This window comes from Lynx canadensis, chromosome A1 (genome assembly GCF_007474595.2).
Source record: "Lynx canadensis isolate LIC74 chromosome A1, mLynCan4.pri.v2, whole genome shotgun sequence".
Classification (NCBI taxonomy): domain Eukaryota; kingdom Metazoa; phylum Chordata; class Mammalia; order Carnivora; family Felidae; genus Lynx; species Lynx canadensis.
The window spans coordinates 6,016,853-6,044,221 of record NC_044303.2 but is presented as its reverse complement, the minus strand read 5'-3'; the positions used below and the strand labels follow the sequence as shown (position 1 = coordinate 6,044,221).

The 27,369-nt window shown below is 41.7% G+C and overlaps 1 protein-coding gene across 4 annotated transcripts in view; it reads right to left on the bottom strand.

The window, feature by feature from the left end:
• CDK8 (cyclin dependent kinase 8) overlaps window positions 1-13,166 on the bottom strand; it is a 112,602-nt gene extending 99,436 nt beyond the window's left edge. For 2 of the 4 annotated variants that reach the window (XM_030308133.1, XM_030308138.1), the window contains exon 1: window positions 12,492-13,166. In XM_030308133.1, the coding sequence (XP_030163993.1) occupies window positions 12,492-12,619 (128 nt within the window). In that variant the 5' untranslated portion in view covers window positions 12,620-13,166. The remainder of the gene's footprint in view (window positions 1-12,491) is intronic. The other 2 variants (XM_030308129.1, XM_030308122.1) reach the window with 2 other exon arrangements.
• Window positions 13,167-27,369: the final 14,203 nt, after the last annotated feature.

The following is a 27,369-nucleotide window of genomic DNA, read 5'->3' as shown; positions in this document are numbered from 1 at the left end:
AAGGATAAAAATCGCTGTAGATACAGCAAGGGAACTTCTCTTACTTCATGAAAACTTGACTCTGCACCAGTGGCTTCAGCCACAGCAAATATCCCTGTGGGGAGCCTGGGGACCTGGGGAGTTCTGCCTCCACCTGAAAGAATGTTGTGTGCAAAGACAGTAAAGGACATTTGTTGCGGTGCTTTTTAGAAGGACATATAAGTGAAAGAACCTAAAGTCCCCTCAATGGAACCAGTATACTACGTTCTATCCATGAAACAGAATGATAAGCTGATGAACTGAATTGCGATCTACGTGCAGGTACTGATCACCAAAACATATGAACTGAAAAAAAGCAAGGCACGGACTTATACACATAATACCATACAATTTGTGTTTAAAGATAATGACATATGGACCTTTCTAACTAATTCTGACACATAACCAGGGAGCCACTAAAGAAATAAGTGATAAAGGTAACTTCCTAAAAATACGAGCTGCACACAAAAAACAATACCATAAATAAAGTCAAAAGACGTTTGTTTCCACAAACTGTAAAGCATAACACAAGAAAGCTATCAGTGGACAGCTCTGGGAAGAAGGACCTGGGTGGCTGGAGGAGATGGAGTGAAAACACACAAGTCTACATTTCCTCAGTATATTTACATTTTTTCATATACATGTATTATTGTCTGCTCAAAGTGAATAAAGTATTACAATAAATTCTGAAGTCTATCCATACATAGATATGCTTCTATATGCATAGACACAAGAAGATGCTGACAATGACTATTCTAAAGAGGGAGACTCAGATTGTCCTAGGTATCCTTATGTACTGTTTAAATTTTTTATCATGAGCATACATGAATTTGCATACATGAATTTTATAACCCAATCTTATTTTATAAGAAAAATTTGCTTGTTGAAAGTACATAACCTTTGACCCTGAAATTCCATTTCAAGGACTAACTACAATTGGAGAACTACAGACATATTTTCTAGGAGGTCATTTGTTAATTGTAATGGCTAGGGGCGCCTGGGTGGCTCAGTCGGTTAAGCGGTTAAGCGTCCGACTTCGGCTCAGGTCACGATCGCACGGTCCGTGAGTTCCAGCCCCGCATCGGGCTCTGGGCTGATGGCTCAGAGCCTGGAGCCTGCTTCCGATTCTGTGTCTCCCTCTCTCTCTGCCCCTCCCCCATTCATGCTCTGTCTCTCTCTGTCTCAAAAATAAATAAACGTTAAAAAAAAGAAATTTAAAAAAAAATTGTAATGGCTAAAATTTGGAGACTACTTACATTTTTTCTATCACTAGAGAACTGGTTCACTAGATAGATACATATTTACATACACACATATAATGTAATGACTGCAATAATTAAAACTGATGGTTTAGAACTATATTTACTGACAGGAAGAGATGCATAATATTCTTGAATGAAAAAAATGTTAAGATCGTAGATTTCATTAATCTCTACCTACATTCATAGCATTATTTGGAAAGATGATAAAGAAAATAGTACTTGTCTCCAGTAGCAGAGTTAAGGCTTTTGGTTTCCGTATACATTTCTTGGGGTGCCTGGGTGGCTCAGTCGGTTGAGCGTCCATCTTCAGCTCAGGTCATGATTTCATGGTTTGTGAGTTCGAGCCCCGCATCGGGATCTGTGCTGATAGCTCAGAGCCTGGAGCCTGCTTCAGATTCTGTGTCCCCCTCTCTCTCTGCCTCTCCCCTGCTCGTGCTCTGTCTCTGTCTCTCAAAAGTGAATAAACATTAAAAATAAATAAAATTTCTAAAATTTCTAGTTTCTGTATACATTTCTAGACTATGAATTTTCTACAATAAACCTATAATTGTAGAGAATTATAATTCTTTTATAATCAGACAAAAAAGCGATTTTATTTTTTAAAAAAAAAGAACTATCTCAAATACCATGGAATGAATGAATGTACAAACAAATAAATAGCAAGTCAGCATATACAATTTTAGCTTCAATAATAAGCCAATGTGGAAACAAAGGTGGAAGTAAACTTTTCATTGCTTGGCCCTGAATAATAAGGCTACCCATAAAGGTACCACAAAATATTCTGGATAAAACCTACAAAGCGAGTTATAATCTCAGCTCTAGTGCCCAAAAATCTTTCGCTGAATTTTTCTTCTGTTTAAAATACTTAACTAGGGGCGCCTGGGTGGCGCAGTCGGTTAAGCGTCCGACTTCACCCAGGTCACGATCTCGCAGTTCGTGAGTTCGAGCCCCACGTCAGGCTCTGGGCTGATGGCTCAGAGCCTGGAGCCTGTTTCCGATTCTGTGTCTCCCTCTCTCTCTGCCCCTCCCCTGTTCATGCTGTGTCTCTCTCTGTCCCAAAAATAAATAAACGTTGAAAAAAAATAAGATAAAATACTTAACCAAGGGATGCCTGGGTGGCTCAGTCGGTTAAGTGTCCAACTCTTGATTTTGGCTCAGGTCACAGTCTCATGGTTCGTGGGTTCAAGCTCTGTGTCAGGCTCCGCTTTGAGCTCCACACTGATGGTGTGGATGGAGCCTGCTTGGGATTCTCTCTCCCACTCTCTCTGTCCTCCTCCCCTGCTTGCTCTCTCTCGCTCTCTCTCAAAATAAACAAACATTAAAATAATTAAAAATAAACAAAATACTTAACCCAAATACTTCATTATCTCCCTTGCCCTCTGTGTGGCATAAGGTATGCCTACCACTCCTTCTGAAAACACTCTTTCCTTGGTTGGTATGATTTTACCTTACAAGGCCTTGGCTTTTCTCCAAGTTGCCATGTACAGCCAATAAGTTGTGCACTGCACAACTGCTGGTGCACAGTGGGAATGACCCTGAGTTTCCTCCTCCTCCTCGGGACTCAACTTGTTGGCCTCCTGGATGGACATCTGTTTCTCTACATTCTGTCCTAGGACCTCTTCTTACTCTACACTTTGTCTAGGCAATTTCAAGATGACTCGAAGCTATTACTTCAAGTACCTGGTTAACTCCCAAGTTTTTCCCTATCCAGATCTCTATCTAGAGCACTACACTCATGTTATCTGCCTAACAGACATTTCTTCTTAGATGTTTAACAGGTACATGCATTTCAATACACCAAAACTCAGTTCATCATGTTCCCCATCAAACCCGCTCCTCTTTCTGTTTTGGCTATCTATGTGAATGGCAGTATCTTGCTGCTTATGCCAGAAACCTAGACCTTATCCTTGGTTCTTCTGACTCCTTCCTCTCTCACATTCAATAAATCAACAGGTCCTATCAATTGTTCGTCATTCCCTCTGTCATTCCCTAATTCAAGCCTCTAGCACCTCTCACCTGGATTACTATTACATTTTCCCGGCCCCAGTTCCCCGTAGCTACTAGCTATTCTGAGTATGTGGTCAAGCACTCTTTTTAAATGATTAATCTGAACTTGTTATCTGTTTAAATCCTACAAATGGTCTCCATTGTCTTCAGATTCAAGTAAGAAGTCCACGACATGATTTCCAAGACTCCACTTACTTCTCCAACTTAATTTTTTGTACCTCTCACCCTACCTGTTACCGCTCTCTGCAATCTGGTATTGAAATTCTTCCAATTCCCTCACCATACTATCTTTTTTTTCTTCGTATCTCTATAAATGCTACTTGATGGTGGCTCCAAAGGGTCCTGGAGACAGCTTTAGCCTTCCCTCCTACAACATAACATAAAAGCTCTCGAAATCACTTCAAATAAATAAGTTAAAATTTGCTTACTACACATCATACTCCCTTTTCCACCAGATAGAACTCCTTCCTTTATAAAGAAATTCTGGAACCAGATGCTACTCCTCTAGCCTGCACTGTAACTCCCCAACCTTCACTCACTCTTATTTACTGCCCATTCACTCGTGTAACTTCTAATTATCTTTCAAGTCACAACTGAAATACCATCCTTGAACCCCCAAGAGCAGATCAGATACCCCCACGGCAACCTATACATCTTCCCTAGTGCAGCCCTACCCCCACTATGCTATAATTACCTTTTTACTTGCCTGCATCCCTGAAAAGTTTGTAAGTTCCCTGAAGACTTCGACCCTGTCCTGTTCACTGCTGAATTGCCAATATCAGGCACAGCACCTGACATATTAGAGACATTCTGCAAATAGCTACCAAATAAATTAAAAACATAAATTTACCAAAAACAAAACACTACAGCTAAAGAGAAACTATAATGAAACATCAAATATTTAAATGATTTGACTTTACATTTAAAAGGATCTTCAATGTTGGGTCAACATTAGAAAACGCATTACAAGTAATGTTTTACTTTACACAACATTTTCTTGGAAAGTGTGTATAAACTGAATTTTTTGCAAACTAAGTCATGTGGTAAATACACCAAGAGAGCTTATGTACTTAAAGAGATTCTTTCATAAAGTGAAAAAAAAAAAAAAAAAACCTCCAAATAAATTTATTCTACACGAACTCAAATTTTCACAATTGGCTCTCCTTAAAACAGAAACCTTATAAAAATAATTTTTCAATACTCATGTCTGCTTTCCCCAGAAATAGGACTTGGTTAACATTAAGTCATGACACCACTGATGGACAAGTTTTAGGTTTTTTAAATCTCTTTAGTTCTCTCGACAACCTCTAAATTCGGGTGTCTAGAAACATGTACAGTGGTCCTTGCATCATGATGTAAAGAATTCCTGTCCTTAGGATGATTATTCGTTGGAACTCATGAGCTATATAATAAAACCATAAATTTTAGAGAGCTGTCTCAAGAGATGAGTAACTGAGTTACCTTGAGTCGTAGGAGCCTAAATAATTTATTCACATAACAAAAATAAACTTCAAATATCAATCACGGAACATCATGATTTAAACAAAAATGTCAGTCTGGTTCAGAGACTAATTATATTTTTCTTAAATTTAGAAATAGAGGTTTGATCTCTCTCATTTGAATTGATTTATTTACAAGGTATATTTCAGAAAAAAGCTTTATTCTTTGTAGTGGTTCAATTTTTCAAATACCTGGGACTTGTATTTGGCTCACCTGATCAACAAAGTTTGCCCTGTCTTTAACTTTTGGTTTTGTTCAATTTTGTTCCTGGTAGCAATATAGCCAGCCGATCAAACTTTGCTTCTCTGGGTATTTTCACAAGATGCTGCTTTTCTAGTCTCCTATAATATGCTCAAGTTTTTAATTTCAGCAAATTGAAAAGGGACACTTTCAAATATGAATTTCATGTACACCAAAAATAAAAAAGTATTAAGTACCTGTCAACATTTGGCAATGTGCCAGCAACTGAGGGGAACACAATTACTGCCCTAGAGGAAATCTATAATATCTAAGCCATAAACATCCACCAGAAAGACCCAAAGGACATATAAACATTAACCACATATACTCTGAAGCAGTTACACAATACATCTATGAAGGACTAAATATGTTTTGCGGGGTGATTAGTGAAGAGGGAATTACTGGAGTTGTATGTTAAGATAAAGTAGTCAGAATTTCTGAAGCTAAATGTTAGAACCTACTTCAGCTGGGGGGGGAAAAATTTCCAGCACAAGATGCTACCTGAGATAAAGTTCAGAATGGTGGTCTGATTTGATGGAGGAGCCAATTTTATCCATTTGCACTTCAGAATCCTGCAATGGGCTAGAGAGTGAACACTCCTGGGTCTGTCAGGTCTCACAAACAAAGAACAAAGGTCTTGGTCCTGCACCGAAGTCAAGGTAAAGCCACTCACAAGTGGTTCTCAACTGCTTTGAAAAAGTGTGGCAGTTTCTCAAAAAGCAAAACATGGTGTTACCATACCTGGCTATATGCCCAAGAGAACTGAAAACAAAAATCCCACATGACAACTCAAACATCAATGTTATAAGCAGCATTAGTCATTATAACCAAAAAGTAGAAATAACACAAAGGTCCACCGACTGATGAATGGATAAACAAAATGTGGTATATCCATAGAATGCAATACTGTTCAACCATAAAAAGGAATGATACTGATACATGCACAATGAAGATGAATCTTAAAAGCATTAGGCTAAATAAAAGACAAACAAGGCCACACACTGTGTAATTCCATTTATATGAAATGTCCAGAACAGGCAAATCCACAGAGAAAGGAAGTAGATTAGTGGTTGCCAGGAGTTGGGGAGATGGGGGATGTGGAGTGATGGCAAACTGATACGGAGTTTCTTTTTGGGGTAATAAATGTGCTGGAATTAGATAGGGGTAATGATCGCACAGCCTTGGGAACGTACTAAAAAGCAGTGGACTGCACACTTTGAAAGGGTGAATGTCATGGTATGTAATACATCTCAATTTTAGAAAGGGGGTTCTCAGCGTTTTTTCTGCCATAACGCATCTGAAGGACATGACATGACTCCGTCAGTACAGGCAGCTTACTACAGCAGGGACTGGTTTGGGGGCTCTAACAACGACCATAATAAAGACTCTTGAGACTCATGACACTAAAGGGTCTTCAAGGATTATGATCAAAATAACAGCTGAAAGTCACTTTTTAGTCACAACATCAAGTCACTTTAGGTAACAAGAAATACCTAAAGACAAAAAAGCTCTTAGTAGTTTCTAAGGAACAAAGAGAGGACCAAAGCCTACCTAAGCTGGTGTGAAGGAAAGGATTTACAAACTGTTCTGAAGAAGGAAAGGACAGTAGGATTTTCATTCTCTAGCAGCAGCTAAGAACAGAAAAAGAATAGAAAAAGAATAAAGAGACAGTGAGGATCAGATTCAACAATAAAAGGCACTACAGGAAAGATGACAGCAGCCACAGGGGATAATATGTATTTATCAACACTGATTTGGCATATACAGTTCCCAAATTACATATGGATCACGTTTCAAATGTTGGTAAATCATAATTCTGAACACATTTGCCAAGAGAAATAATTGTTGAAAAGTAGGTAAGTTTGCAAAATGGCCTACAATAATTTATAATAATCTGTCATTATTTCTATTTTCCTAGCTGAAATCCAGTAGGCTGGAAGCCATCTCCCCACCTCCCATCTCTTCCCACATCAGATTCCAACAAGAGAAATTCTCCCTCTGGGAATCTGTTGCCACCACCATCTTGCAGGACAGAAAACTCTGGCTCCCTAGTTCTCATGGAGGTGAGGCCGAAGTAGAATCATCTGCTATCAAGAGCTGTAATCAAAATGGAGTTCTGCCATGGCAGCTTTACATATGAGGGAGAAATTCGTAAGTCAGCCATTGAATTTCAGAGGCTGCTTGTACTCTGATTCAGCAACATTCTTGTGATGGGAAACTGCCGCACAGGGAATTAAGGTGCTCATTGTGAAATAACAGAAACCTCATCATGTCCAGTGGGTACAATGGATCATCTGTAGTGCACGCACATAGCAGGACACATACAGCAGGAGCTCAACGGCCAAAAGGTGTGGGGAGGGAAGGCGGGAGAAGAAAAAATTCAAACCCACACGATCTGCTGGGGTCTGCAAGAGCACAGTAAAAAAGCACCTCTCCTTACTCTAGTCCTCTTAAAGTACCCTATCTGATGAGATCTTCCCCTTCTTTTAAGAGTCAAACAAAATGCTGCCATCTTTGAGAGGCTTTCCTTGAAAACCCTAAACAGGGTTGGCAGTCTCCATCTGTGTTCCATTAGCACCCTGTATTAATTATTATAGCGCTTATTAAATCGCTACAGTTTATTTACATTTGTTTCCCCAGTAGATACCTCCTCAAGTAATGGAATATTTTATTCATCTTTGTATTACCAGTACTTCGGACAGTGCTTGGCACATGCAAGAGTCCAATAAGTATTGGTTAACGAATGACTGTATGGATTTCTTCAAATGTTGAAAGAAACAGAAAAAGTAAAAATCAAATGAACAGCTCCCAAATGAATTAATTTGCCAGTCTTGCTACTAAGAAAATGGGATTTAAGCATGAAACCTCCAAGTGGCCTTACCAGTAGATCTGAAGGCACTGAATATCTAAGGTAGACAAATTCAACAGTGTCCCTTTCCATCACATTTTTTAAAAGTTATAAGGAATACTCTTTCCTGGGCATGCAAAATCCTCAGTAATGGGTATGTATGTTGTATTTGGCATTTCTGACGTCTAAAGAAATATTTAAGTCAGATTGAACATATATGCAGGGTTCAGCAATATTCAGAAGAAAAACTATCCGATTCCTTCAGGGAAAATAAAGGGTTCCACCACGTTCTGATCATAATTAAGGAAATAAAACTGAATTAAAGCCCCAATGCAGATGGAATCAGAAGGGTCCTTTGTGCTAGCCACCAAATGAATGGTTCACTGGAGTGGGAACAAGCACAGTCCCTAAATCCCAACGTCTTAAGAGATAAAGATAATGGAATGCTACAGCAATAAAGACAGGTAAAACAGCTGGTAAGTCTTTGGAAGTTAACCTAACTTCTTTCAGGCAGTTGGCGAGAACCTACATTAAAGCATGAGACTAAGAAACAAAGACGTGTATCACTGCCTAAAGTAAAATTTGTTTTAGTGGCTGTTTACCTAATCTTGCAAAAGTATTACACTTTATATTCATAATTTATTTCCTCAAATCATAACACCAGAAAAGACCTTAAAAATTATCAACTCAAGCCCTCTAACCTTACAAATAAGGAAAGCGAGGTTTACAAAGGGCAAGTGACTTGCCCAAGGTCATACTGGTAATCAGATGCGGAGTCTGAACTCAAACTCAGTATTTGTCTCCCCAACTTAAGAGTTTCTTCTACCAGAAGACCTTTGGTTCCCCCTCCACACACATACATATATGTGTATATACGTGTGTATGTATAGATACACCGACGTTCTACATAAACACTTGTTGCACTCGAAAAAACCAAGGCTGTTCAGAAATGTATTGAAAAAGTATACCAATTAATTGAGTTAGTTGAAAAGACTACTCCTCTGATAGGTAAGACATTCATGTTTTCCGAATGACCCACGAAAACACCAAATCTCCACGTCTAGGTTTATATTTACCTTAATATATTAGCTTTATGAGGCATAATGGTTAAGAGCATGTGCTCTAGAATAAGAGGACCTTTTGTAATCCCCTAATTGCAGCTCTGACATTTAATCAGTCATATAAGCATAGACAATTTTATCTAACCTTTCTAACAGCTTAACCTTTCTAACAGTTTCCTCACCTGTAAAACTGAAAAACAGAACTGACTTGATATGGTACTTTGTGAGGATTAAATAGATGATGAATGTAAAAGGGCTTTGCCCAGGACCTAGTAATACTCATTAATTTAGCTATTATCATTATTACTGCCTCCTAATTTTTGGGTTGCCTACAAAAGTGCCCCAACAAAAGTTTTCTGTATATTTCTCTCTCTCACAAACACACACATATAATCCCAATTATATATAATCTGTTCTTTTGAACACAGAGTACAGCAAATTAAGAACCCTGTTCAAGAAAACTGCTTTTGCTTTTCTTTTTTGGAGATCAAACTCTTACCTCAAATTGATTTTTAAATGCTAGAAATGTCCAGTCCCTGTAATGAGAGTTTAGAATTTAAAAACACAAATTGTCTTGTCTTCTCACACTTTTCCATTCTTTCGAACAAAATGAGTTTGGTTGCCTAAATTGTACAAAGAGGAAATGCAACTGACTCAGAAAGAAAATGAATCTCCCTGCTTCCTACTGAGTACCCTTTTGGTGTTCAGACACAAAGGACACTATCTCATTTATGGTGACAGTGAGAACAAATTATTTCCAAGATTTATTGTGCATTTATGCTTTAACTCTATTAGAATCTGAAATTAACACAATTACAAAAGGCCCTTTTTCCATATATATATAACCATGCTTCAAATAAGGTATTTCCTCCTTCCCCACATTCCTTAAAATGCTGAGTTTATTTTAAGTGTGGTATACTAGCAGGATAGTATTAATAATTCTTTGAGTCAAAGAAATGACCTTATGAGCTGTTTTATTTCCTAAAACTTAATAATTTAAGAAGCTAACACCTCCAGTCTGAATTCTTTTACTACGTGCTCATATTCTGTGATGCTTGCTGGAAGACTGAAAAGATACATTTATGTGCGTTCGTTCTAATAGACAAATAGGTCTAAACAAAACCCACTTCATTGTACATCTCAGGATTCTCTTTGAAGGTGTTATTGTCTATGTTCCTAGAGTACTCTGAAATTTCAGTTACAGAATGTATAATTTAATTTGAAAGTAAATCAATACTAGAAACAAATTATTTCGTCATCATCTTTTTACAAAAGATTAAACAGCCACAAATTTTATTTTACCAGGACTAAAATGCATTAAATTACATTTCACTGACATAAGATCAAAAGAACCTCATAAATACAATGCTATATTTCACTCGAGTGATGAGGCTGTGAGAAGCCAAACCAAAAATATTCCCTCTGGAAAACAAAAACTGTCTTAAGTAATTTTAAAACTCTCTTGACATTTGATCCTTTTTAAATTTTTTTGAAGTTCATCCTATAAACAAAATCATTAAAGGCTGCTGGAAAACAAGCCCAAAAATTATAAAGTTTTTTTTTTTCCAAAATGCAATGGTAATTTTCAGCTATCACAAATGACTAAGAAATGTTTACATGCTGTACATTTAGCTATTTTTAAATTGTATTAATTCTTCTAAAATTATTTAGTCTAAATTAAAACCTAACTATGAGATACAAAAGGTGGTTAAAAGTACCTCCTGCCACTAAACAATACCATAGTTTTTAAATAAAATATAAAACCAAAGTTAATAAATTTATATATTTTATTAGCTTAAATCAGTAATTTATGGAAATAGAACTGGCTTCTCTCAGAGAGATTAAAAATAATTTAGAGTCACCAGAATTTTACAAAGCAGATGACAGACTGGTCAAATGTACTACTATGTGTAATCTCATGGCATTGGGAATTTTCTGAATATGCCCCAAATTACATAATATTGGGGGAAAGAGAAATGGTTTAAGGCTTTTGAAAAATATTATATGAGAAAGATAATTTTTAAAGTACATTATTAAACAATACTTCGATGAAAAATATAAGCAGAGTCAACAGTAGGTAGGTATCTCCAGATGCAGATTTCTCAAATGTCACCAGATTATCCATTCCACTAAGAAGTACTTTTAAATACATGCAGCACACCAGAGTATCAAGTTTTCAAATCCCTATCTTTTGCAGATATCTGTACTGCTTTAACTGCTCATATAAGCACTGAAATGCACATACCAAATTAATTAGAATCACCATCTTCCTTTAAGAGTCCCTTTTAAGTTATTCGAGAAAGATACCTCAGTCAATCTAAGAAAAATGTTGAATATACACTTCCTTTTCCAATATCCAGAATATTAAAGTATTTATAAATATGGCTCCCCCAACTTACTTCAGCTTTATGAACGGTTTCTTTTTTTTTGGTGCTAATATAGTTCTGAACAAACCCTCTTACCTAATTCGGGGGGGGGGGAGGAAAGCAATTCTTTTAAATGTTAAAACAGCAGCTATCAAATTAACATTGATATTCGAGTAAAGCTACTTTGTTTATACTGATATCGAAAGATTATATAATAAACTCTGACATGATTTCTCCCGCAATTTTCTATAGTGTCAAAGGCAATAGACAACATCAACATAACGTTTGTACAAGAGGAAAACAAGGAGTTAATAAAATATATTTTCCCCTCAACTAAGAATTGCCTTCTCTTTTGTCAATATTACACGACATTCATCTACTGACAAAGGAAAAATGAACACTTCACTTGCCTGTTTAAGAAACTAAATTGGGAGCATTACCAGCCATAGACTTAATTAAGTTATTTGTAGGGGAAAATATTTAAAGCAAAGAGACGATTTACAGCTTATTGCCAACAGCTAAATTTTGGGGGAACAGGCCTGAACACGATAGCCCCTATTAGTCCCTTGCCTTTTTCCCCACCACCCACCCTGCACCAAACCCCCATTGTTCTATGTAAAACTCACAGGTTAATGGTATCTAAATAACAATTGCTACATTGAGGTTACAGACGATCCCCATGGAGAACTCTTCAGCATCACATTTCCTTGCTGCTTTCTTTCTCCCAAATAAAATCCAAATTTGGTAATAAATCAATCACAAACTGGTGGAGGAAAGGATCACAGCTTCCCTTCCAGACTGATGGATGTCACTCCAGAGGCGGGCGAGGAAATCCCCCCGAAGGTTACCAGAATAAATGGACCCCTCCCCCCGAAAACCATTTAAACTGACGTTTTACTACGATTTTTTTTTTCAATCTAGAACCGAAACCCTTGAAAAGTATACAGCCCATGAAGTAGCAGCTCTTTTTCCCTATTAGCCACCGAAGTAGAATACACAGGCAGGATTTCGTGTGGGCTTGGATCCCTAGTACACCACTTCCTCCCCAAACCTGGCTGGCAGGGCCAGATTCGGGTGTCAAGGAAGTGGGAGACCGGCGCGCCGGCGCCCCACTCTCCCTCCGGGCTACCTGCCTCGGCCTGCGGGAGCGCCGCCCAGCGCGGACACCGGCACGGACACAAACACTCACCCATCTTTCCTCTTGGCTTTGTAGACGTGACCATAAGTGCCTCGGCCAACTTTGCAGCCCTCGTATTCAAACAGGTCCTCGACCCGCTCCCGCTCGCTGCTCAGCTTCACTTTAAAGTCATAGTCCATTGTCACAGCCTCCGGGGCCGGGGAGCTGGGTCGGGGGGCCGGGGGACAGGGGTGGGGACCGGGGAAGCACCGGCAGCCGCAGCCCCCGGGAACCCGCCCGCTCTACGCCCGGCGGCCGCAGCACCAGCCCGACTGATGCGGCAAGAGCAGGAGGAGGCCCCGCAAGAGCGCGGGGGACATCCAGGGGGACGGCGGGGCAGAGGCCGGCCGAGGGGGTGGGGGGACGGGGAGGTTCCCCCGGGCGAAGGAGAGCAGAGGGACGACGGCTGGGGGTGGGGAGCGGCGTCTCTGCCCTTGTCCCCGCGGGCTCCCGGGGCGCCGGCTCTCCTGCTCTCTCCTGCCGCGCGTTCTGCTCCCGCTGCGGGGAGCGGCGGGGCGGCCGCGGCGGGCTCTCCTCCTCTTACACTCGCACTCACGCCTCACCCTCTCTCTCACACACGCTCACACTCACTCACTCACTCTCTCACCCATACACTCAAACAGAAAGGCAGCGCCGCACAACAGCCGGTACCTCCTCAGAGAGAGGAGGAGGGAGGGAACTCGCGGAACACGGCCACAGCTGTCGCAAAAACGTCGCGAAGTCTCGGGCTGCCTCCGGGCCTCCCTGCAGCCTGCTCCGCGGCGCCAGTCCGGCCCCGCCGGGGCCCGCACCTCGAGGATCCGGTGGAGGAAGCAGGGTAGCCACTGCCCGAAGCTGCCGCCAGAAGCACCACGTGGATTGTCCTGACGGCGGCCAGAGCCCCAGACTACATTGCCCAGAATGCACAGGCCACCGTCGTTGCCGCCCCTTCGACGACTCCACCCCACACAGTGGTAATACGGGAGCGTTGCATGATGGGATTAGTAGTCCAAGGAGAGATGAGTTTCAATCGCTTAGAGGGATTTTTTTTTTTTTTTTCCTTTTCCTTTTTCTTTTCTTTTCTTGTCTTTTTTTACAGCAATATCGCTAGAGTGTGATTTGGGCCGTAAACTTAACCAGAGAAATTTATGTGCGAGGGAGGCTAGTTTGCAATTGGAATCACAGTTTGCGCCGCTTCCGAACTCCAGATGTTAAAGGGCATTATCATTATCGAAAAAAGTCTATATATTTGTAAACAGCTCACAGACTTGGTGTATTCTTGTCGTTCACAATCTGATAAGGGCTGCACAACGATATCAACATATTGACCCACATTACAAACACCAATAAAAATGAATCAATGACCAGTGGCCATGCTACTCCTGAATAGTTTTACTATTGAGAAAGATGACTATCTAAATGCTTCCCATCCATTGAGAGGGGACATTATTTTGAGTGTGGCCTTCTGCACCTCTGTCTATAAGAACAGCACATTTGAGCCATGATTACAACAACGGATCTAGATTCATTGAAACTAATTTGTTGACAATTTTAAGGTAGGAAAGGTGCCGGCTGAAGGGGTCCCAGTATCTTGATAATAATCTCTCATTTTGTCTAATCCGTCTTATTTAGATGTGTGTCTTTAATTTTTTATTAATTGTAGGTTTGTATTTATTTTACATTTTCCAATTGCTACTATTTCCACTAAAGCTCCCCACTCCCCAAAGGACGTATAATCTCTCCCACTTTCAAACCCCCATAACCCTTTTTTTTTTCTTGCCTTTCTTGTGGTAGTCATCAAATTATGTTTTATTTTTCTTTTGCTAGATTATAAATGCCTATAGGAAATCATATTTGCATCTTCCATAATACCTAGTAATATGCTTTGAGTATGGTGCACAGTAAACATTTGTTGAATTAATGAGTAACCATATTTATGTTAAAAATATCCATGTACAAGGACACCTGGGTGTCTCAGTCAGTTGAGCATCTGGCTTCAGCTCAGGTCATGATCTCACGTCTGTGGATTTGAGCCCCGCATTGGGCTCTATGCTGACAACTCAGAGCATGAAGGCTCCTTTGGATTCTGTGTCTCCCTCTGTATCTGCCCTTCCTCTGCTCACGCTCTGTCTCTCTCCGTCTCTCGATAAATTAATTAATTAATTAATTAATTAAAACATTTTTTTAAGTTTAAAAAAATCCATGTACAGATAGATGATGGCAATGATACCATTTGAAAAATCCTCAGAGGGGCTCTTCTCTTATATAAATTTCTTTGGATAAAATTGTGACTTCACCACTGGTTAAATTGAAGTTGTTTTTACCTAGCGCATTAAATATTATTTAATGTTTAAGTACAGTGACTGGTTAGGTGAGCCTAGGTTTGAATCCTGCTCAACTGTTTATTACTGGTGTGCCCTTGAACCATCAGTTTCTCTCTTTGTGAAACGGAGCTCTAAAAGGCCCTAACTTAGAGGATGTTAATGTTCTATTCAGTGATATATAGTGGGTGATTCTCTAGCAGGACTGTTCTTTTGCAGAGTTAAAGAATTCAATGTTAAGAGACCGAATTTTTCTAAATAAATATTGTACAGTTTTAAGAGGTACAACAGGATGTGTGTGTGTGTGTGTGTGTGTGTGTGTGTGTGTACATGACTAGTGAAATGATTACTATAGTCAAGCTAACTGACAGTATTCTTACTATCAGTAATGCTGGGATAGGAAAGGAAGCCAGGTTTGGACCAGGGCAGAGAAAGGCCTGCTTCTCTATGCAAAGCTAGGGTGAAAGTTGGGGGTCCAAACTCCAGGTTGGAAGAATGTGGTGGTTTGAGGTAAGCAGACCCCTGAACACAGCATCAGGATGGGGAGCTAAGGAAGAGATAGACATCAGTGCCTTTTGGGGAGAGCTTGGCTAATGTGTTAGGAGCAGTAATATCTAATATCCATTTTTAGGTTTTTCTTTTCTGTGTGGTATCTCCCTTCTGTCATCACCAGGCTATCAGCCTGGCCTTACTTGTGTCCATGCTTGGAGACAATGGAAAGGGCAGCAGCCTGAGACTCAATTAGGAAAGACAGGAAGGGGCCAAAGCAACGAGCTAGGAAGAACCTGGCACGTGTTAGGATTCCAAAAACTTGAAGAATACACTCTGTTTTTAGAATGGATTTCCTGTGGATCAAAGGATGAGGGTTCATATTTGTTATTTAAATGAATTGAACATATCAAGAGCATGGAGCTGTCGTTTCCATTTGATTTTCAATTTCAGGTTATACTGATGCCACACGACCCTAGACTGTCACTGGAGATCATGATGTAGCAGAGTCTATGACCTTCATTGGTCCACGTTCCAAACAATGTGCAAATAATGCTTGTGCTTTTCATAAATGTGGTTTTATTTACATCCTAAATTTAGCATCTCCAGTCTTAACATGCCTCCCAAACACCAGCCCCACATTTCAACTGCCTCCTGCTCAGCCTGAGGGGATATTCTGCTGCATCTCCAACTTAAAATTTCTGAAAATTATCATACTGTGCCCTGTACCTCCCAATTGCAGTGAATAGCAATGCCAGTAGACAGCCATTCTGTTGTTTGACTGCCAATCCTAGGAGTTCAGGCCGTCATTAGCCGCACATTGTCCTTCATACTTGTGCCAAATATGCCTTTGTCTGGCCTGTTCTCAAAGACTGGATGCTTCCTCATACCATCTCTGACCTTTGCAGCCCTACCCATCCTCCAAGGTACAGCTTAAATGCCTAACTTAGTCATGAACCTTTTCCTGGTCCTTACACCTGAAAATGACCTTTTTTTTTTTTAAACCATGAACTCCTCCTACCGTTGGCACCATTATACTTTATGTGTAACTTGTGTAGAAACATCCCAGCTACTTTGTATTTTAGTCATCTATGTACTTAAAAAAAATCTGTCCTTTTGGGGCGCCTGGGTGGCTCAGTCGGTTAAGTGTCCGACTTCAGCTCAGGTCATGATCTCAGTCTGTGAGTTTGAGCCCCGCCTCGGGCTCTGTGCTGACAGCTCAGCGCCTGGAGCCCGCTTCAGATTCTATGTCTCCCTCTCTCTGCCCCTCCCCTGCTCATGATCTGTCTCTCTCTGTCTCAAAAATAAATAAAAACATTAAAAAAATAAAATAAAATAAAAGAGGTGAAGGGAAATTAAAAAAAAATCTGTCCTTTAATAAACACCTTAATGACTGAGTCTCTGACTTATTCATCTGCTAAATGTGCCCAGAACATAATTTGCATAATGGTATTTAATTACAATGTGTTTTATTGGATTGATTTCTCTAAAGGTTCAAATGGACCTTAAGGTGTGGGGGGGGGGGCAGTCATTTGAAAACATTTAACATCTTGCCCCAGCCTTGCCTCTGAACATGTATTTTTTTTGTAGTGTGCAAAAGAATTTAGTGCTATATATGATATATCATGATGTATAAATGGAAACACCCAAGTGTGTCTTTTCAGAATTGATCATTTCTTGTCTCTACAACTTTTCATTGTTTTCTCACTCAATATTAAAGTGTGCTTTAAACAGAAAATATCCAACCTTCCATTCTGCAGGTGGACTGTTCATCATCTGTATCATCAAAAGCACATCTTAAATATCTACATTTGAGTAGTGTTAGACACAAGAAAGAACAAGTTAGATCAATCAACACTCTAGCCTTTTAACTTTTTTCAAAGAAAATATTAATGCGAAATTTCTCAATTAACTCTAAACACATCCAAAATATAATTTAAACCTTGGAAACAACCAGAACCAAAAATCACTTTCAAAAATAACGTTATTTCTCCCCTTCATCATGTGAATGTCATTTGTTCTTATAGACTCATTTCCACATGACTGGAAACGTGACCACTAACAGTTGCTGAATTTTGTTTTTTTTATTTATTTTTTTTTTAATTTTTTTTTTCAACGTTTATTTATTTTTGGGACAGAGAGAGACAGAGCATGAACGGGGGAGGGGCAGAGAGAGAGGGAGACACAGAATCGGAAACAGGCTCCAGGCTCTGAGCCATCAGCCCAGAGCCTGACGCGGGGCTCGAACTCCCGGACCGCGAGATCGTGACCTGGCTGAAGTCGGACGCTTAACCGACTGCGCCATCCAGGCGCCCCAACAGTTGCTGAATTTTGTATCAGACGCCTGTCATGAGAGAAGAATTGACTGTGTTTCTCAACTCCAGTTCTAAAAATCACAGGAAAGGCTCTGGTCCAGCTCAGCTGGGGGGCCCGTCCTAGACCAATGAAGTGTTACGCTTAGGGGCAGTGTCATATAAGAATATGAGAGCTCCTTCATTCAGAGTGATGAAGAAGAAGCGAGTGGGCAGCTCACAGAAGGGAGAAAGTTCTAAGTACCAGGAAGGATATAAAACAAAGCAATGCGATGGAAAGTGAGCCCAGAGGAGAGTCCTTCGGATTGGGTGGATGGCCAGGGATTCTCTGAGATGATGCTTAAGGGAGACCTGAATGATGAGGAGAAAATCCTGCTAAGGTGAGAGATCAGGGTGGTCCAGGTGGATAGATCGTGTGCAGCAAATGCAAAGGCTTTAAGCTGGGAAAGAAGTCGTGTGTGATAGAATTGTCAGGAGTAAGGGCAGGGGGCGTTGTGTGAGATGAAGGCAAAGAGGTAGGAAGGGACCAGATCATACAGGTCCTTGTAAGACCATAGAAAAGAGGCTTGGATTTTATTTTTAGGGCAAGAGAAAGCCATTGGAAAGTTGTAAGGAAGGGAGTGGCCAGATGTGATCTATACTTTAAAAGGAATACCCTGGCTAGTATATTAACAATGGATTCCAGGAGACAAGATTGAAGAATGGACAGACAGGGAGGCAGGGGACTTGCTGCTCCGTTGGATGGGAGGTAAGGAAACGCAAGGAATCAAGACGACTCCTGAAGATGATGCCAGTTACTGAGATGAGAAAGACTTTGAGAGGAACAAGTTTAGGCTAAAGCTAGATACAAGACCGGCCCAGATTCGAAGAGTCCACAAGTAGACTCACTTCTCAGTAATGGGGAGAGCAAACTATTGTGGCCATGTCCTGCAGATATTTCATGGGTACATGTGACTCTGTGGATTTGGTAAAAGTTGAAGCTGTTCCTTTTCAAATGGCTTTGGTTTTCTAGAGAAGGTACAAGAAAAGTTGGCCTCAGTGAGGGGACAGGCGTGGAAGGAGAAAGCAGTGGTATCCGTTCATGTCTGAAAAGGCTACGGGTTTAAAACAAGCTTTGGGCAGAATGAGAGAGAGAGCTGGCAGGATATCATCGCGGGACTTCTGGCCCATGTCGCAGGTCCACTTGCAGGCACAGCCATGCATTTATATCAATATCCATCTGCCCTGTTGTGAGATTTTCATCACCAGCACTCAACAGCCCAGGTGGAGGCCTGGCAAAGACAGATGTTAGATTCATCCAGGGTTAGAGCCTCGCCAGCTGGGTTTAATGAAAAGATGAGGCGACAGAGGTTGGAATTATTGGCAATAGCGTAGTTAAAATGACAGACCATGACATTTAAGCTGGGGAAGGAGGAAAATGAGAACAGGATTTCCCCCTTTTATAGCATAGCACTAGCGTGAAAATCTTTAACTTAATTTTTTGCAGGATAAATTAAAAAGTAAACACCCTCATTCCTTGCTTCTTTAATATGCAGGTATAGTAGCTAAAACAGACAGCTGAAGAAACAATATGAATACCAGGTTAAAAATGATTTCTTCTTTTCTTGGCTAATAGATTCCTATCACGGTTACTGGTAAGGGCATCCCAAACTGAAAATCTCTCCCACTTGTTGATGATGAATTCTGTTCTTATGTTCTATTAAGTATTAAGGAAAATTTACCTCTTTACATTGGCAAGCAGTATTATACCCTTGTCCTTTTTTTCTTCCTTTGGACCCCTTTTCTCTTGGAATAAGCATATTACTTTCTGTTTTTTCAGTTCACAATACATTTTGCTACGCAACAGTATAGCAAGTAATCTATAGGAGCACAGTTTCATTTTATATTCAGTTTTTCAAGGCTTAAATTACTATTCTGGCTTTTTCCAATATGCTTCACCCTTTAGCTAGCTGGACTGTTACTCAGGCCCAATCACCAGAAGAGCCAAGTTTTTTCTGGCTGGTTCCTGTACAAACATGGATCTCCTGTGAACTGCATAGCTCCCTTTCTCACACACAAACGTGGTTAGGTCACCTCTGCCACCACTTGATACTTGACACCCAAGGCTATTTGTTTCCGTGCAACTTCACGCTCAGAACCTCTGGAACTTTTTCTCTTTGTTGGTAGCCCTTCCCCCTACCAGCCAAGGTCAAGTTCCATCAGGTATTGTCCTGCTTGCCCCCAAACTCTACATCCTGTTTAAATTTTAAAATGTTGTTTCATTTACATCATTCTCGTGCTCAAAAATCTTCAAGGACCCTGTGTGACCTTTCATTGCCTACAGCATAAAGTTCAAACTCCTTCATCTAATATTCCAGACTCTGTATTTACTTTTGCCTCACTTGGGAAAATGCTGGAAGGCAGCTTGCAATAGAAATGTTAGAATGAGATTAAAATCATTGGCTCCAAATAGCTAAAATTTCTACAATCTGAGCTCTTCCGTATCTCTAGTGTAGTTCCTAGTCAGTTCCTCTGAAGCTGCTTCCTAGCCAATTTAAAACAGTGGTTCTCAGCTCTGGGTGGCCATTGGAAATACCTGAGGAATCACCCCAGCAATTCCGACGTAATTGATCTGGGCTACCGCTGGGCATTGGGACTTTTAAAGCTCCCTGGTGATTCTAATGAGCATTTAGGGTTGAGAACTACCACATTAGAACAGTTTATTGATTCTCCCTAAAACATTCATCATTTCACTCTTTTCCCCAGCAACACCCCCCGCCCCCCGCCTTCTTTTCTGTACTTGTCTAAACCCTACCCACTCTGTGAGATCCAACTCAGGTACTCCTGGCATCTTTCCTTCCTGTGAGCCAATACACTCATAGCAAGTACCTTGCCTACACTTACTTGGCATTTAGCATATATACATCTCTTACCTTTGTGAATTTATCCTGTGTCTTCAGAAGAATTCAAGGGCGTGAAAGGACAAGGACTGTTTTTTTATCCCTAGAACATGACACAATGCCTTTTATACTATATACCATTGCGTGTCTTATGGGAGGTGATGATGATGATGTTGTTGTAACAGATGCCAAGTCAAGCCGGTAACCATATCCTTTCAGAGCACTGACTCGGGGCTGCAGATGGGGCTACCTTTAGGCTACTGGAACCCACCTTGCTTTCACAGGCAAAGCTGAAGTACCCGGAAATAAGCCACCCCCATCTTCAGTTAATAGCTATAGGTACAAGTATGAATACTCTAGCTCTCATAGCCTCTGACAGGGACAACTGGGGGGACCTGCACTGTGTCCTGTGCCTTCTATGAATTTAGGTCAAAGTTGACCTTGCATCCCTTACTTAAGCTCCTTTCCTTCCCAGTTCCACTCCCCTATTCCCTTATTGGTTTTTCCAGGGAACACTTCCTAAATAAAGTATTTTAAAATGAGTCCTTGTCTAAGGCTTTGCCTTTCTGCGGGGGGAGGGGGAGGATAGCCAACCAGAGACAGACAATAACACAACAGAAATAGCTATTATTGGGGCCCATGGGTGGCTCAGTTGGGTTAAGCATCCAACTCTTGATTTTGGTTCAGGTCATGATCTCACAGTTCTAGAGTTCCAGCCCTGCATCTGACTGGGCTCCACACTAACATTGTACCTGGAGCCTGCTTGGAATTCTCTCTTTCCTCTCTCTCTCTCTCTCTCTCTCTCTCTGCCCTTCCCCTCCATGTGTGTGTGCACGCGCATGCACACTCTCTCAAAAATAAGTAAATAAACTTTAAAAAGTAAAAAAGGAAATAGCTATTATTTATTGAATATTTTCTATGTGCCAGGTATTAACTCACTTAATCCCCAGAATTAGGTAGGTCCTATGGTTGTCATTTTACAGATTAGGACACAGAGGCATATAGAGATTAAGTAATTTGCCCAAGTTCACACAGATAATAAGAGAAGGAACTGAAAAAAGAACAAACTCAAAGGGCAAGGACAGTAGGAGGATCAAATTAAACTTTTAAAAAAGTTAATTTCAACCAAGTTAAGCTTTGTGGGCTAGACAGAAACGAAACCACCATGGATACTTTTTTTTTTTTTTTTTGATGAAATGAGTTTTAAGTTCTGATCAGCAATTTACAAATTTTCAAACATAATTTGTAGATTAGAAACTTCGTTTCTTTTTTTAAAAAATTTTTGTAATGTTTTATGTATTTCTGAGAGCGAGAGAGCGAGCGGGGGAAGGGACAGAGGGAGGAATAGAAAATCTGAAGTGGGCTCCTCACGGACAGTAGTGAGCCTGAAGTGGGGCTCGAACTCTCAAACCGTGAGATCATGACCTGAGCCAGTGTCAGAACGACTGAGCCCCCTAGGCACCCCAGAAACTTCATTTCTAAGTGACTGTCAGAAAATCCACGTACTTTATAGTACGTGCAGCTGATCACAGGAAGTAAAACCCACACTTAAGGGCGCCTGGGTGGCTCATTTGGTTGAGCGTCTGACTTTGGCTTCAGGGCATGATCTCGCGGTCCATGAGTTCGAGCCCTCATGGGGCTCTGTGCTGGCAGCTCGGAGCCTGGAGCCTGCTTCGGATTCTGTGTCTCCCTCTCTGTGTCCCTCCCCTGCTCATGCTCTCTCTGTGTCTCAAAAATAAATAAACATTAAGCAAAATTTAAAACCCATATTTGGACAATTAATAATTTACATCCACTGCAGATTAAATGTGTATTTTGGGGCTAGGCTGGGAATTACCCTGCATGATTTCTCTGGAATACGCATTCTGAATCATAAACAGTGATTATTGAAATGAATTTCCAGCACTTCCAGATTTAAGTTCTCGTCTCCTGTTCTCGTTCCCAGCCCAGTTCATTGTCGTTCTTTCCAGATATGATGTCCTTCATGTTTTAAAAAGACAGTTCTCAATGGGGCATACATATGTGGACTATTTCTTACACGGAGTGATTCCTCCTCTCACCCACCCTCTCTCTGCTCCATCAGCACTCAGTCCTCCGACAATATTTACTGAGCTCCTATGGTCCACTGTGCCCTTTTGGCTGCCGTGAAAACAGCTGGTATAGTGTCTGGAATATGGTGGGTACTCATAAATGTTTATTTCCTTCCCCACTGACGTTGACCTTCTTATGAACTCGTCCATCCCTGTTCCCTTGCCTGTTCCAGAAAAATAGATATGCTTTAATCTTCCACTCATTTGCCAAAACTGTCTTTTTTTGAGTCTGGGCAGAATGTGGTGACTTTTAACCTCTTCCGGGAATATCTGTGACCCATCAGAACAGACAGTTTGCTTCAGTCAACTTTTTTTTTTTTAAGTTTATTTATTTTGAGAGACACAGAGAGAGAGAGAGAGAGAGAGAGAGAGAGAGAGAGCACGAGCAGGGGAGGGGCAGACAGAGGGAAAGAAAGTATCCAAGGCAGGCTCCACATGGTTAGGGCAGAGCCCTACACGAGGCTCAAACCCACCAACTGGGAGTCATGACCTGAACCGAAATCAAGAGTCAGATGCTTAACCAACTGAGCCACCCAGGCGCCCCAGGTCAAGCTTATTTACAAATGTGATTTAATATTGTTAAATGTCCGTGTATGTCGTAAACAGGGAAGAGATTGCACTTCTCTCTCTACTTTTTTTCATTCATTCATTTGATATTATTTAAATCTTTTTTTAAGTTCATTTACTTTGAGAGAGAGAAAGAGAGCGAGAGCGAGCAGGCAGGGGCAGAGAGAGAGGGAGAGAGAATCTCAAGCAGGCTCCACACGGCCAGCTCAGGGCCTGACGCAGGGCCTGAGCTCACAAACTGTGAGATTATAACCTGAGCTGAAATCAAGAGTCGGATGTTTAACTGACTGAGCCACCCAGGCGCCCCATCATTTATTCGATATCATTGGATGCCTTCCGCAGATACCGAGGTAGACCCTGGAAATATCTAGAGGAATAGGACCATACGCCTGCCCCATGCACCTCCCAATCTAGTTCAGTGCTTCTCAATCCTAATTGTACATTAGAATAATCTGAGAGCTTTAAAAAAAAAAATCACTGACACCCAGGTCCAACCCTAGACCAAGTAAATGTGAATATTTTGGCAGGCAGGCCCACGTGCCAAAAATTTTAATAGCTCCTTAGAGGATTCTAATTGTAGCCAGAATTGAGAACCACTGGGCTAGTGGATATTAAGGGATTCAGGGTAGAGCTATAAATATATCCGAATTATCTGTATGTATAACAGGAGTTATGTAAACTATATACCTATACCTATCCTTACCTACCTCTCCCCTCACCCTAAGGCATATTAAGACCCTCAGAGAGAGGAGTAACATAGGTGTTTTGGAAAACACTTCTCTTTCTCTTCCTCAAGTAGGAAGACAATTATATCGTGTGGTAAGTGAAAGACCCTGGTTACTAGGAGTTACTAGAAGATCACACAGAAAGAAGACCTAACCAAAGTCAAGGCCACTGAATCTTTTCCAGAAGTAGATATGCCAGAGCTAATGAGTCCTAAAAGAGTTAGCCACGCAGAGGGAGATTGGATTGATTTTCTTTCCCAAATAAAAGAACCACGCTACGTTAGACGTTAGCCAACCTTTGCTCAGCTTTCTCCCCTCCTCTTCTTCCCTCACTACTGAAAGATTTTTGCTGAAGAATCCTCCGTCAGTAAATCACTGACTCAGGCTCTGTGTCTAGGGAGTCCGACCAAAGATAGTTGATCCCTGGAGGAGTCCCAGGAAGCAAGGATGAACTTTTGGAGCTGGATCATTTGCTGGGCGACGGGCCACAAAGCCCTCAGCGGAGTCTTGACAGCCCTGGCATGGGAAGCGGTGTGGCTGCTAAGCCCTTCACCTGTGGAGAGTTGGTGTGTGCCACAGGCGGAAGAGAAAGCACCGGCTGGTTGCCTGGCAGTTGAGGGATATGGAGGGAGTGGTTATTCTAAGGTCTGTGCAATTGGATGGCCACCGCTGGGCACCGCTGATGTACCAAGGAAAGAAGATGGCGGGCTCAAGTCACTTCGCCGCGACTTACAAGTGAAGCGTGAGAGTCAGAGGGCCTTCCTGACAGCATTTCAAGAGCCCGTCGTCACCTGCAGGCGACAACAGACTGAGCTGAGTGGGGGCAGGTGGAGGTCTAACATGCAGCAGCACTGCAGGGAAGGCTGAGTGCTCGGTCAAGGCAGATCTGTTCTGCCCTAAGGCAGGGCGCTGAGAGGAAGGGAGTGGGACCCTGAAGCACACGGATCTCTTCGCCCGGTAGGTGCGGCACGTGAACCCCCACCCTCCCCTGAATCAATGCGCCTGCAGAAGTGGTCTTTGCCCCTTGCTAGAAGATAGCACCTTCCTTGCCTTGCCACTCAGGAATCTCAGATGAAGGCAAGGATTTTCCACTGCCTACTTTTGGATACCAGACCAAAAACTTGGGGGTCGTGTTTCACCATAACTCGATTAGGGACGTGCTGGTCATGCTGTAAGTAGAGAGGGGTTATAAGCCAAAGAACAATTGGACCTAAATAACTTTTCACCAGCAAAAACAGGGAGAAAGTGTCAGAGAGGACCACAATTGTGCTGGAGCAAGGAGGGTAGACCAGAAAGCAAGAGAAAGGAGAATTTGTCAGTATAGGAGCATTTCCCCATGAAACCCCCTGGGTGGTTTAGTTGGTTAAGCATATGGCTCTTGATTTCTGCTCAAGTCATAATCTCATGGTTCGTGGGTTCGAGCCCCGCATCTGGCTCTGTGCCGACAGGACAGAGCCTGCTTCAGATTCTTTCTCCTCTCTCTGCCCCTCCCCCACTTGGGCATACACATGCTCTCTCTCTCACAAAATAAGCATTTAAAAAAAAAACAGATATTTATTTCCCACAGTTTTGGAGGCTGGAAGTCTGAAATCAGGGTGCCAGCATGGTTGGGATCTAGTGAGGACCTTCTTTTTTTTTTTTTAAGTTTATTTTTATTTATTTTTAGAAAGAGATAAAGAGCAAGCAGGGGAGGGGCAGAGAGAGAGGGAGACAGAATCCCAAGCAGGCTCTGTGCTGTCAGTGCAGATCCCGTTGTGGGGCTCAAACTCATGACCCATGAGATCATGACCTGAGCTGAAATCAAGAGCCAGACACTTAACCGGCTGAGCCATCTAGGCGTCCTGTGGGCCCTCTTATGGGCTGCAGAATTCAACTTCTTGTATCCTCACGTGTCAGAAAGACAGCAAACTAGCTCTCTAGCCTTCTCTTAAAAGGGAAATCCCGTTCATGAGGGTTCCACCCCCATTACCTAATCATCTTCCAAAGGCTCCACCTCCTAATACCCCACACTGTGGGTTTGATTTCAACATATGAATTGGCGGGGGGGGGGGGGAACACAAACATTCAATCCGTAATAGCATGATAGGATGGATCTATTACAGAAGATCAGAAAGCCCACCAGCTGATTATTTTTCTCAAGAGTTCCCAGAGAAAACGAAGGCAATAAGAAATTCACAGGTGAAAGGGGTACCAGCATCACTAAGAGACTGTTCTCTGTAGGCTGAAGCTGATAATAAGAGACAGTATTCCTGGGCTTCCTGGTAGCAAAGGGGATTAAAGAATTCCAGAACAGCAGAGGCCAGGTGACGGCACTGAGCCATAGAAGCACTTAACCATTAGAACCATTTAATTACTATGATGGGTGGCCAAGTTGGACTTTCAGGGGCCTGACCTTCAGGGATCCACGGAGAGGATTCCACAGAGCGCTTGTAGGAGCAAGAGAGATGAGCAGTGAGAAAGAATAGTGCTAAATGTATGTAAATAGATCACAACCCTTACTTAATAATGGGCTAGCAGAAGGTTGAGGTCAGGCACCACAATAGAAAGTCACGGTCTCGTGCAATCGCCAGACTGGAGTCATTTCTCAGACTCAAAACCAACCAGTTAAAAGAGAAGTTGCATTCGTACAAGGAAGAGCCAACAGGGAGCCAGGTAATAACCGGAGCTCTGACTCATGCCCATCTCAGACTGGGTCTGCTGAGTCCATGGCCTCAGTTATTTCTCTGCTTCCCAAATGTATCATCAGAATTGGAATGCTTAGCTGTTGGCAGAATCCTCACATTGGTTCCTTGAGCTACTATAGTAAGAAACTCCAAGGAGCAGTCCCTAAAACCACTTCTCTTTTACCAAGATAGTAAATTAAAAAGCTGTATTGCAGGCCAGCGGGGATGGGAGAGATTCATACCACCCACAAGGATTTTGAAAATGAAGGCATGGTGTTCCTTGTCATAGCTTTATTTAACTCGCCAGTCTGACCTTTGCAGAAACTTGATAGAGGAGGACATACGACAGTGGAACACCACAAACTTAACCAATTGTTGGCCCCCTTGCAGCTGATTTGCCAGATTTTGTTATCTTTACTAGAGTATATTAATACGTCCTTGGTACATGTGTGCAGTTATCAGTCTGCAGGGGTGTTCTTTCCTGTTGTTCACCGAAGCAGTATGCATCCATACTGTGTTACTTGGAACTTAGAAGCGAGAAGCGGCAAGGACTCTGAGTGTCTTATGCATCCATACTGTGTTACTTGGAACTTAGAAGCGAGAAGCGGCAAGGACTCTGAGTGTCTTGGTAATAAACATTTGCTCCAGAAGTTGAGCGATAAGGCTTACAAGGGGTCAGGGGCCTGCCCCATCAGTGAAGGTTTTGGGGGTCCAGTGATCTAGGCATGCTGGAGCATCTCTGAAGCACAGGGCAAGTTATTGGACTGTGCATCTCCACCGCGAAGAAAACAGCAGAATGCTCAGAGGCCTCGGTAGGTTTGCACATTCACTGCACTTGGGGATATATTTATCAAGTGACTTGGAA